Raw genomic sequence first — 13,356 nt, 5'->3', positions numbered from 1 at the left:
AGCAAGGGCAAGGTTTGGTCTTCAGCCTGAGCAGATTCCTCACAGCTTCTAATCTGACAAAGCTGCTATCAGGCTTCTCCCTAAACAGATCATTAAAACCTGTACAGTTGATTGTGTTATGAGCAAAGAGGGGAACAACGGAAGCAGAAGGGAACCACAGCAGTGACCCCCAAGGCTCTGCCGGGGGAAGAGGGACAGGCCATGGGCAAATGCAGCCTAGCCGTGAGGCAAACCGTGCCGGGCTGCCAAAAGGGACCGGGCTGCTTTACAGGTCCTTGGCACAGGTACAGTGCTGGCCCCAAAACCATACCCCTGTGCCCTGCTCTGGCTGCAAAGTACCTCCTGTAATCGGCTACAAGCTTTAGAGAATGAAATCCAATTTACCTGCCACAAAAAGAGCTAGATGAGGCCTCCCCGGAGCGTGGTGGGTAGCAGAGGGCTGCTAATTCCCACCCCGGAGCTGCTCCCCTCCCGGCCAGAGACGGAGGGAAGGGGGAAGGGGCAGCGGTGGCAGCAAGTGCAGGAACAATTCACTGGCGAGCCACCGCGCTCTTTGCAGTTTGCCCACTAATTACTATTAAGCCCTGGTTCCTTTTTGTGTTCCAAGGGGCGTCTTCAATGTGGCACTGCTTCTTGGGCCTTTCATGCGGCTGGGCTAACCCCTGAATAGCAGGCTTCACCCCCTCCTCCTCTTGCTGCCTCTCTCTCCCCCCCTCCCTTTTTCTTTCCCCCTTTTGCTTTTCTGATAGTATTTTCTGTCCATGTTGTGTAAGGCCCTAAATGAATCTTGACTGCCCCTACAGCCGACTGGAGATGCACAAAAGCAGCCCATTCCAGTGGCCACAGCGCCATTGTGTGCCCTAACAATGCACTAATTGGCAGTGACAATTGTGCGGCTGGGGAGGAAGAGGGGGCTGTGGGGGGGACATGGGTCTTTTCCAATCAGCAAGGCAGGTCAATAAAAAGAAGCGCAGTGCGAGAAGCAAGAAACACACTCTGCTCCACATCTCTTCTGCACGCAAGCCCCTGCCAGTCCCTAGCGATCTGCTCCAAGGTCCCCCACAAATTCCTACACAGAAGGGTAAAGTGAATAGTTTTAACGGCTGGCTATGCAGAGCAAGAGATGTGCAAACTGAAAGGATCATCTCAATCTCCCAAGCTGTCTCACCATCCCAGAGGCTGAAGAGCTCATGTGATGAGGACACCACTGAGATTTCATGGGAAAAGATCACACACAAAGCCCAAGGGGATGCTGGTGCTGTGGCACTCTGCTCTGGGTACAGATGCAAGAGAAAGTGCTCACCTCTTATTGAACTGAGCTTAAAATACCCTTTTTCTGCACAAGGATAGTGGGGCGCAAGGACAGGGTATCCTACAGTGGCGGTCCTGTGGAGTAGGAGCCTGCGGTGCTGTTGGGAGTAGGGGAACACACTGGGCCACATCTCCAGCACCAGCTGAGCGGAGGACTGGAGGACTGAAAGGGACAACAGATGACATGGGAATGAGGCTGTTTATTGCCACTGTGACACCTCCCAGGACTCAGAGGGAGGGACCAACCCAGTCTCACACATGGGCTGGAGTGAGCTCATGCACTGTGAGGGCTGCCCCAGTGTGAAGTTACCCCTGGAGTTTAGAGGCTGATGTATCTGACAAGTGAGGGACAGATTTCAGCTCTACTCATCAGCTTTTAAGATCCAGTCTGGGACAGGAAACGGCATAGGCAATGCTTCTGGGAAGGAAGTATGGAAGGCTCATCCAGTTGCCTAGGCTCAAAATTATTTCAGACAGCTGAGAGACATGGAATCAAACGCTGAAGCGCTCAACACCTACCCACCTGTTTTCCAAACAGCCCATATCAGCTCCCGCAGAGAACAGCGAAGACCAGCAGGTGTGGAGCACTCTGGTTCCTGACACGAAAAGCAAAGCAAGCCAGGCTGGCAGCAACGCTTGGATTTATGAAGGGCTCTGAAATGTCTCTTCTCCACAGAGATGCTTCTTTTTTTTTGAAGCTGGCTGATTTCTGAGCAGCATTGTCCAGAGCAGGGTCAGGAAGCAGGCAACTCTCTATCCATGGCAGGACCGCTGTGGGACTGCTACGGTGGGGAATACTTCTGCTAAATGCTTTGATGGAAAATAATTACCTCCTGCGTCTGGAAAGAAGCAGGAAAACACCCTCCCATGCAGTGTCATCTAACCAGGGAACAACTACATAGGAATCACCTCTAGTGGAAGAGCAATACCTCTCTGCAGCAAGACTAGCAGGTCCCATGTATCGGCTTGGCTTGGAGAAGAAATCTTGCCATAACCTCATGAAGACCAGAGACAATGAGCATGGAGGACAAACTGAGGACAAAGGAGCCACAGAGCCATGGACAGGCAGGCACTGTGCCTGGATCTAAACTCCCTGGTGCTCTGACTGATTGGGACTGGCATTTCAGTTTCGTCCACTACATATAAACACTGAGCTCAGCTGCAAAGTCTGGTCCTGCAGCCAAAATGTTGAGGGGAAGCCTACTGTGAGCCCAGTGTGAGAAGTGAAGCTGCAACAGCCTAGAGCTGAAAGTGTGCCGAGCCCAGGGTACACTGTGCAGAAACCCTGGGACACTGGGCTCTTGCTCTTTTCACCTCACGACCACCCTGAGCCCAGAATTTTTCTTAATGTCTTCTCTCAACTTTTATGGGCCCTTGTCAGCATTTCTATGAAACACCAGAGGACAATACAGTTCAGATATATCCCTGCTCCCTGGGAGGAACCCTCATCTCTCTGCTGACTGCAAGGTGGACTTGTCATCTGTGTTAGGCTCCTAAAGTTTGGTGGTGGCAATATCTCCCCCAAGACAAAATCACTAGTTACCTACTCTAAACATAGTAAACGTGCTGCTTCTGCTTGCCCTCCCCTAGCAGGCCTCCACACAGCTCCTGCTGACAGCTATGGAAACATTCCCATGGATTACCAGGGGTGCTGGAGGAGGGCCTTATATAGTGAGACTTCTCTGCCTCCCCTTTGCCCTAAGCCCTTCACAGAAGTACTTTATTGTTTTATGACAGTACAGTTACACTTGACATAAATCTCTAAGCACAGCTAACAATGTCAATACTGTGTAAATACCTACAGTAGAGACCCACATTTTATTATGCCTTCGCCCTCTTTTACCTGTTATCACCCAGGGTTAAGTCTGCGCTAGATGCACACGCATTTTACAAGGAATCGGCCGATCTTACACACTGCTACAGCTCATGTCTCTAAACACTGAGAGCCCAGCTCTGGTTCTTTCACAAACTGCAGCTTCCATTGGAGTTAGCTGAGCTTGAACCTGCTTGAAGGATCGATCACGCTGTCTGTTAAATCAGAGACGAGCACTCTTCAGAAGTGCAGAGTCCAAGCCAGAACAGGACGTTTTGCAATGTGTACACAACAAACAACATCCACCAGTGTCACAAGCAATTGTGTCTGAAGACAGAATGGTGCTGGGTCTGTTTTTCCACTCTAACCTTGGTCCTGTGTGAGTCTGTACCCCCTGCTCTCAGAAATCAGGATTACTTGCAAGGCAAGACACCAAGTCAGTGGAGAGCCACTAGACACTCATCATGTTTCATGACTTAGTTGTTGCACTTTAGGTACCTGCCTGCAGCATCAGTCACAAATGAGATTAATTTATAATCTTTAGTGCTAGGAAAGTACTTTGGACTGAGCTGCTCCATGCACACTGATTACTCTATTGCTTTCTTACGCAGACTCAGTGACTTCATTTTCTTCTTTTTAAACAATACTTAACTTTGCTAACATTTCCTTCTTATTCCCTGCTAAATACACTATATTGTACCTACATGATAAACACCTGGAAACTTTCAAGTCAATGAAAGTTCAGGCCTTAACACCAGCTCTTATCTGACTTCTCTGCTTTCCAGATGAGCCTCACAACTTCATTTTTAATATCTGAGGCTAATGCCTTGAGCTCAATTACAGAAAATCAAAAGTCACTTACTATAAACGGCAGACTGACTTCTGAGCAAGTTTACAGCCTCAATGCCAATTTGTCTATGCTGAAAACGGTTGGAATTTACTCCTGCCTGCCTTGGAGGCTTTGTCTGGTTTTACTTGTGACACCTGATTATCTGAGATGCTTTTCACCACCTTCTCATAGTGGTAATAATCAGGCCTCTAGATGGGACCACTAGTTGGGAGAGTATTTAGTTAAACAAGAACTATTTCAAAAAGACAGTCCAGAGCTATGTATACACACTCCCAGAATATTTTTGTTTGCCCTCAGCATGCCTTTCACTGAAAAAGTATGGTAAGCCTCAGACCTGGAAGGTCCCTCTCTGTCCCTAAGGAAAGGAGGAGGAAGCTAGCTTCAATTGAGTTAATCTATTACTGTAGCGTAATTGGGATTGTATCATACATGTTATGGAAAAGTCGAAAGAAAAAAAAAATTACTTCCTTCAGCCAGCCTAGAGAATAGTTCTGGACAAGGAGCTTGTACCATTTCATTTATTTTAGACAGTGTCCTCAGGACTTCACAAGCTTGAGGACACTGTCACTTATTCCCAGAAGAAGAGCTGCATTCCAGTTCTGCCACCTTTTAGAAAACCGGCCACCTCCCCATATTAAAGCAAAGTTAATTTTGGTCTAAGAGCTAGAAAGGTAACTTTTTAAAAAGGAACTGTCCTGACCTTTTAAGAGAAGTGCTGGAGCTTGTCTTAGCAGGCTTAGGCAACATGAACCATAATACCACTCATGGGACTTGGCCATAGGCGGTGATCAGCTCTTCTGGCTCAATGTATTGTAAGGCATTTAACATGCAACAAGAAAATGTTAAGTACAAAATCCAACAGACTGGCTGTTGGACCTAAGGGGTTATAAGATTTGCCCATGATCTAATATCCCCAAACACATAAGCTTATATGGTTATAAAACACTGTTTTGCCCCACCAGCATGAGGAGTATCAACCATGAAGAGCACAAGGTGGCCAGTCTGTGTCCCTTGCTCAGCATCAGAAATGAATGCCACTTTGCCACTGTTTCCCAAGGGACCTGGAGGGGACAATGCAATTCATGGTCTGACTGGTATTTTCTGTGGCCTGCTGCGTGAAAAGCTAGCTAATAAATTAACAGAAATGGTTAACATAACCCAAAAAGCATGGCTTTTGGGGGTGCATGTGCAGGAGAACAGAGCTGCCAATGAAAGGTTTTATTGGCAGAGCTACACCTCACTGGAGGGTACAGCTTTCACGTAATGACAATGTACAACAGGGAGAAAAATCCCACCACTTTAGTTCCTGACTGGAACCAAAAGAAATACTGCTTGAGACTCCAGCCCCAAGCTGCCCATGACAGCTACTGGAGGATGTCCTTTCAGCAGCTCATTTCAGTGAGGGTTCATACACTGTAACAGAGCACAGCAGGGAGGCTGGGAAGGGGCAAGGAGGAGAGAAGAGGTTGTAAATACAGCCACCAGAGGACAGAAAAAATCCCAACCAAAGTGCTCCTCCCAGGGCTCCCTAGGCCCCACGGTCTCTGCTCTGTGCCGATGCTTTTTCCCACCATCTCTAACAGGGTGAAGTGAGGATGGGATGTGGCAGTGAAAGGGGGAGGACCTGTCATAACAGAATTTGCTCACCTTGTAAAGCAAATAAGAAGGAAGAGAAGGTCTTGCACGTGGTTTTCTTGTGCAGCTTGTGTGGTCCCTGTCATATATTAACTCCTTGCTTGTAGCTGATTTCATCACAGGGATGAAGTCCAAAGGTTCCTGCAGGAGAGAGGATTGACATTCCTGGTGGACTTCTGGTCTTTCTGAGGAGGGGCAAGACAGTGAGGAAAGGCATGTGTCTTTCTCCTTGAAGGCCACAAGAGCATGGGGCTAGGTGTGGATTTCTCTGGGGGCCCTCAAGCCGGGGGTTTAGGTCCATGAGCTCCACCACAGCTCAGCACTGTGATCCTTACAGTCACCAAATCCACAGCTCCCTGGAGCTGTGGAAGCTCCTCAGCTGGTGCACTGGAAGAAGCAGCCCAGAAGAGCAGGAATCATGCCTGCTCAACACCCGCTAGTCAGACAGCCCTTACAACATGGGCAAACCCCTGCCCTTCCAGCCCTTCAGTGGTCCCTTCAGTCCAGCTGGGAGATGCCTCCCTTACTTGGGATTCCAGGCCTTGAGCTTGGACCCTTCTGGCAGAGGTCCATGTGACAGCCACGCAGTGGGGAGCTGCCTCCCTGTGCCTCCCGTGTGCCTCCCAGGAGCCCTGTATCCAGAGGTGCCCAACAACAACAGCTCCCAGTAAGCTCCCCTGGAAGCTGTTGGGGGTCAGCACCATTAAAAATTCAGGTATCCGTGGCTTTCAAGAAACACAAGAGATTTAACTGGGAATCCAAACCCACAAAGCTTGATGCAGTCACTAACCGTATTTCCAAAGACCTCCCAGCTCAGACTCAGGAACTGTAAATATCATAATTTGCTTGGATTTGGAAGACTTTCACCAGCAGGAAACTAGCACTCTTTCAAAGCTTGTCCTACCCGTGGTGCAGTACCCACCAGAAGGCAAATCAAAAAGGACGAGTAACATTTTTTTAGTGTTTATTGAGAGTTGCCTTTATACACGAGGGAGGGACTGGTGCACTAATGCCATCACAAGTGAACCCAAATAAACCCCGCTCAAGTGTCGACAAGCAATTCAACTCACTGAATTTAAATTATAGCATTATTACACATCAATAATAAATTAAGGCTATTGCCTAGTAGTTGCAGATAATTTAAAAAAATCCTTGTCAAGAGTAAAAAACCAACCAAACAATGTAAACACAAGAACAATGAAACACACATAATGATGTTGCCAATAGGTTAATAGTGGCACCACACGTAATGGTTTTCCAAAAACTCAGGGTGCGCTGCCAGTGATGCTAAATCCATCACAAATGCTGCAGGTGAGCTGGTGCTCTGGCAGGAAGGAACGCCCAGGCTGCCAGGGCCAGCACCAGCCACTGCGCTCTGCTGCCCGTGCCCGGCTTCTACCTGCCTTGGCTGAACTAAAGTTGATTTGGAAGCTGCCTTTATCACTTAAAACTCTTCAAAGACATGTTTTGCTCATTAGTTCTTACTCTTGCTTAGCTCAAGTATAGAAGGGACTGTATAAGCTAACCAGATGTCACACGTGTCAATGCCATTAAAAATCAGGCCCAAAGTACACTTCAGTTTAAGTAAGATCAACTTTGTAGACAAGTGCATCAGCAAAATGTAACGATTTCTTTTTCCACCAAAACAACGCTGTGTATTCAAGGATTTATACTGGTTTAACATGTGCGTTAGACACAAATAAATAAATGAGCCGCTGACATTTGTGCAATTAGATGAGGCCTAATAGACTTTGCTCCTAGAGAGCTGACAGCTTTCCAGGCCTGGACTTCTCGGATGCTGCCCACAAGTGGCATCTCTGTGACTGGGATTAGCAGCCACCCTAAGGAATTTGGACGAAGTTGGCATTTTAAGATATGACCCAAGCCAGTGTGTGCACACCAGGGTTTTCAAATAAAGGAGGACTTTGCACATTACCATCCGGGCTGTCTCCTCACAACACTGCTAAAATGCAGCAACAGCACTGCCATGTCAAATGGGATCCTGCTACTGGTGTCAAACGTGGACTTAAAAGATCACAGTCAGTATGGACACGTGTTCAGGGCTGATACATACTGGAAGAGTTAGCCACATACTTTAGCAAATAATGCTAAAATTTAAGTAGGTTAACCCTCTCTCCAAGGTGAGGCTGACCAGACGCTCACTAGGTTAACCTTCAGGGAACCAGGCTGCATCAAAATGAAGCTTTGAGGAAATGCCCTTACTCCCCAGCGCTGGACCCCGCTGTGCATGCGGGTAGGGGGTGCCTATGGGAGGCCCTTGCCATGCGGCGTGGTCTGGGCCAGCGGTCCCAGAAGGAGCACAATTGCATGTGACCCAACCCTATTTTAATGCCTAGTGCTTGCCATTATTGCATATGCGCAGGTCCTGAAGGTCTCACATAAGCACCATCACATTTCTGGCTGAAAAGAAGCCCAGCTAGTCTCCAAAATATAGGTAATAAAACCCAACACAATCTCCATGCCACCCTTTCTCATATTTCCCTCTCAAAGCATAGACAGTAAACACATTTTATGGTCACCCCTCTTAGCAAGACAGAAACTCCATGAGCAAGGGTTTCGAGCTCCAATGCCAAACACACTGCATCACGGCAGAGCATTCCTGACAAAATACTTCACTTTTGAAAATTTAAGGCACCAAATTGAGCAAAAGTGAGGGGTTTCGATGTCGCTTGGTGTCTTCAGAGCTGGTACATGCAGCCTGTAGAGCTCACTTCATGAAGGGAGAACAAGCAAACCAATTTACTCAGCTGCCTCTGCAAAAGAGCATGCGCAGCCACAGGAGAGTTTCAGTTCAAGCCTACAAGTTAATCGAACAGCAGATTCAATCAGGAAATCCAAACCAGGAAGATAGACACTAATATACAGTACTGTAAGGCACTCCTACTGGGAAGGGAAAACTGGAGGGCAAATTGCAAAGGAGAGAATGATCAGACTCGACTGGTTCAAAAGCAACACCATGAGCTATGAAGCTCAAAGTCCAGCTGTAGGCTCAGCACTGTGAGCAAAGACAGGGAAGGGGCAGTGAGAGAGAGAGGGTGGACTGGCTTGCAGCAGGAAAATAGAGAGAAGATTATGGTGATTACTCAATTACATTTCTTTTCTACAGACCAACAGTCAGTTGCAATCCAGGCCGTGACCTTGGGAAGCCTGGGAAACTCAGTGGCTTCTGCTGCTACAGGGAAAAAGCATAATACAAGTGTGCAGCTTCCCCACTTCATTGTTTAATAAATATCCCCTGCTTTTTTTTTTTTTTTTTTAAAGTCTTCAGGACGTTATCATCAATCCATTATAATACACACAGTATCCTGATATTAAGAGAAGCTTTGACAAGAGGAGCCCTAGAGGTACCCTGATGATTTACTCCTAACAGGGCCACGAGAGCTTGTGGAGTATTATAAAAAACCAGTTCCTCACCAAAAAGTACCTTCTCCCACTTACCTAGGAAAGCCTCACACCTGCCAATTCCTATCATCCCAGCAATGAGCTCATATTGGTATGTGCCAGCCACAATGTTGTGTCACATCACAAACCCATCATTTTTTATCACCTAAGACAGGCCCAAAAAAGCAATAAAAAGATTTCTACGTAAGAGAGCCAAATTCCTCTTTTATAGGTTGGTAATATAAAAAAGAAGTGCAATTTCCATCCCCTAGGTAGGTCTTTCTTCCCATTAAAGGAAAGCTACAGGGTCATGGTAAAGAGGAAAAGAGACTTGAATAAGGATCGCTACAGTGTCCTAGATTAAAACAATATGTATCTAACTAAACTGAGATGAGACATTTCTAAGTAGTTGTAGAGTTAGGCTATAGTCCATTGCGGTGAAGTACCCTACTTCTACACCGATTACAAGTTCTGTACAAGCAAAAGCAGTACCTGGATGTACAGATCAATCCCTCCCCCATCAGCTATGAAAGCACCTCCTCTGTGAAGGAGACAAACAGCACATTTTATTCCTGATGCACAATTAAAAGCTGTTGTTAAAATTTATTGCATGTGTGGGTAGGACAAGATGTAACTTCACCTGGGGATGGGGGGTGGAGAGAGCTGTGCAATCCGGAAAGACCGCAGGTACTTTGCCAGCCGATGCCCACCCAGAAGTCTGCAGAGCAGAGCCATGTGCAGGCTATGGGCTGCAGGTTGGGAAAAGAATCTAAATGGGGACCAGCATACAGCACTGTCAGTACAGCAGAGGCAACCACCCAGGGGTACGGCGCTGTCTGACACCCATACCGTCTCTACAGGACCCCAGACTGAGTCCCCTTCTGGCAGATGGCTCTTGCAGGAAAACTGTCCTGTTAGACTTGGGTCTTCTGAGCTAGTAATGTGAGCAGTAGTTTCAGTTTACTCTTTTGCCTTGCAGTCCTGAAAAATGAATAGGGCTTGTTCCTACTGCATCGGCACCTTCTGAGGCCAGGCTCAAGCCTTTCATTATGCTTACGAAAGGCAGCAACAGAAGACTTTATCTTAACTGTTCATACAGAGTAACTTTTTTTGAACAGGAGCTAGGCATCCCTGAGAGGAAAGCATCTTCCACATCACAGTCTGCTCCTATAGCTACTGTGAAAAGCTGTATTACTTTTCCAAAGTAGAAATGAACATGTATCCATTTTAGAAACTGGCTTTTTTACCACAACATTGGATTTTAAAGAAGTGAGTTTGACCTGTATTGTACAGCATTCTTTTACATAAAGCTTTGGGTGCTGCCAGTATATTGTAACAACACCCTTCTGCTCTTTGCCGTTAGTAATGGTAGTGGTTCCAGACCCATGACTAATGATTCCAGTAGTTTTACTGACATCATACTCTTTTTTTTTTTTTTCTTCTTTTTTTTCTTTTCCCCCTCTCCTCTCCATCAGCAAAGAAACTGCTCTGTAATACCTGCACAAACCCAGAGTAACTCCAATGCTGTCTATGTTGTTATTCCAGAATCAGCTAGGATATCTAACTACCCACACACGACTGGTACTTCGGAGATCAGGACATCTGTCAAAGTCGTAGTTTGCAATGTCTAAACCTTGATTCCCTGACTCCGTAGGGTTTTTGACAGTGCACATAAGCAGCGTTCTCTAAACTGAGCTGGACATGACCAGCATTGTAAGGGATCTTAAACACCAGAGCATGATGATATGAAGAACACCGCCCTTTTTTCTTTAATGGTCTACCATTATGTCTAGATCTAAGTTAAAATAGTACCTGCTAGATTCTGACAGTTTCAGAACTACTGGCTTTGCCACAGGACTAGTAGTAATGCATGCTGAAAACCCCAGGAGCATACTGTTTATTCAGCCAGTACCACTGCAGTTCCTGTTTGCATGACTAATTCCACAATACTTCCCTAGTGTTTGCATTGTGAACATGCAGGGAATTCTTCACGTGGGAATGGACTTGCAAGGAACATCACATCTTTAAGGATGATAGCCAAAAGCAACGCTTTTCACATGAGGAATAGTGAGCTGAGACAGACACTGCCATGTAGGGGAAGTGACAAAGGTGCATGATTCACTAGGTTTATTAAATATGGGAATCCCTATACTACTTTGCCAAGAACATGGAAAAACCCTCACTTCCTTCCAAAGAATCCCACTGAGAGAAGGACTTCTGGAAAAGAAAGGCACTGGTTGTCTAATGTATACAGATATAAACATGCTTTTATATAAATATGTATAGAGAGAGACAGTAGTTGCACTCAAAATCAAGAAAGCTCAGATTAAGCTACTTTCCTTGACTGGAAGCTAGGAAAGGTAACCACTTACACTCCAGTACAAGGCAATTCATTGTAGCATTCTACCTTTTAACATAAGCATGACGTATTCCTGTTCTTTTATTTAAAATACTTCAGCAATTAGTGAGGCGCTTCAATGACCAAGACTGCTTTCTGCCTTGAATACAACAGCCTGCAGATTATATAGGAAGCAAAGATCAGTATTTTGCATTTTCATAAACCTATGTGAGAGGAGAGGAAAAATACACATGCAACTGGCTTTTTTCTCCTGAAACAATATTTGCTTTCTGTACATAGGTGTATGTGTGTGTCTGTGTGTATATATATGTGAACACTTTCATATCTATGTAGTACACATATTACTGCAGGGTCTGGAGAAAAGAGTTAAGAATGTGGGCTGGAGGGACAATCTCTAAGTGCTTACCGGAGACGAAGCCAAAATGAATTAAACACACCGCCAGTGATGACACATCTCCCCAGTTAAATCCATCATGTACTCCCCTTTCACAATATATGTAATTCACCATGTTTAATACTTCCCTGTGTTCCAGGTGTGTGGAGCAGAATCATATCTCGAGGAACTTCGCTCTCCACCATGGAAGTCACTACAGAAGTATAAAATCCCTTAGTGCTCGCAGAGAACACAGGACACAAGTTGCAGATGAACACAGCAGACTAGTGTTTCACAGTTTTGGAGGCATTTTCTCACCAACGTGGGCAAGACCACTTTCCTGGCTATCAGTCTAACAGGTTCAGGTTAGAGAAACATTTAAAGTAAACTTCATGAAATAAAAACAAAACCAATGTGGACACTTAAAATGTCTTAAAACACGAGACTAGCAGGAAGTCAGAAAACAACATGTTACTGGAGATGAGGATGTGGCCTCACACAGGTCGAGAATAACCAGTGTAAAACTCAGCGGACTTCAGTGACAGAGCTTAACCGATATACCCAGCCTGAACATAAACAGTAGCAAGTCCCCTGCTTATCTGCATATGGAATAATTCACTGGGGTGGTTATAAATATATAAACAGAGCTGAAACATTATTCTGCATCTTATGTTTGCAAGCACCCCAAATAAGGTTTGATGGGAGATACTCTTCTTTCCTCAAGGAGAAGTGACAGGTAAATGCACTGATCCTTTAAAAACAGTTCTCTGGAAACACGAGGAAATGGAACCATGTGTTCACATCAGGAGCAGGTGGGTTTAAAATCATTCCTGCCCTGTTGGGTTCTGTGAAACACCTCACCAGAACCTCTGCCGAGGCTAATAATAAATAAATAATACACATAAATAAGTAGATGATTCATCAATTCTAAATGAACAACATAAAAAATAATGTGGTCAGGGCAGCAAGTGTTTACTGCCTTGATGAAAAATCTTCTCCAGAGGTGGAAAAGAAAAAGTTGGGTGCCTAATTAGCTAGACCTAAAGCATTTCAAGTAAACCACATTTTGTATGACAGCTAGAGGCTGGACTTCAACGCAAAATGCAGTTTAGCCATTGGTATTTCAAAGCCATCAAGGCTTTATGGCCACTTTGGCAGCTGCTATTCACAGATGAAGAAGGTCAGATAATATTTTGCAAAAAGACTTCTGCCTGGCTAAGCTGAGAAGCTGCTTGAACTGGCAGCTGGGAAAGGGATTCTCTTCAGACTGGCTACTGCCTTAAGAAATTCATGTGTTCTGATAAGACAACTCAAACATGTTGCAAGACTCTTCGAAGTTTTCATCCATATTCAGTCGCCTCCAGAAGGATTTCTGCTTCTTCTGCAATTCTTTACGGACACACCTGGGGCATGGCACAGCCTTCACTTTACACTCAGAGTGGAAGACAGCACCACAGCTTTCACACCTGCAAACACAAATTAGTGTCAAAATTGAATGACAAAATAGGACCAGAGCATGCAATGGACTTCACATGGATTGTGGGCAGTGGACATTCCTTCAGACAGTTCTGGTAGCTCAAAGAGCATTATGTTTCAAAAGAGTGGAGTTGCAA

The 13,356-nt window shown here is 45.6% G+C and overlaps 1 protein-coding gene across 5 annotated transcripts in view; it reads right to left on the bottom strand.

Moving 5' to 3' along the window:
• PLEKHM3 (pleckstrin homology domain containing M3) overlaps window positions 1-13,356 on the bottom strand; it is a 120,824-nt gene that overhangs the window by 15,867 nt on the left and 91,601 nt on the right. For 4 of the 5 annotated variants that reach the window (XM_027798772.2, XM_027798770.2, XM_055719412.1 and 1 more), the window contains one exon: window positions 6,557-13,209. In XM_027798772.2, the coding sequence (XP_027654573.2) occupies window positions 13,032-13,209 (178 nt within the window). In that variant the 3' untranslated portion in view covers window positions 6,557-13,031. Of the gene's footprint in view, window positions 1-5,621; window positions 5,751-6,556; window positions 13,210-13,356 lie in introns of those variants that run through there. The other variant, XR_008733701.1, reaches the window with a different exon arrangement.

The sequence above is a fragment of the Falco cherrug genome, chromosome 8 (genome assembly GCF_023634085.1).
Source record: "Falco cherrug isolate bFalChe1 chromosome 8, bFalChe1.pri, whole genome shotgun sequence".
In the NCBI taxonomy this organism is placed as follows: Eukaryota; Metazoa; Chordata; class Aves; order Falconiformes; family Falconidae; genus Falco; species Falco cherrug.
Note: the sequence above shows the minus strand (reverse complement) of the source record. Positions and strands in the feature narration are given on the sequence as shown.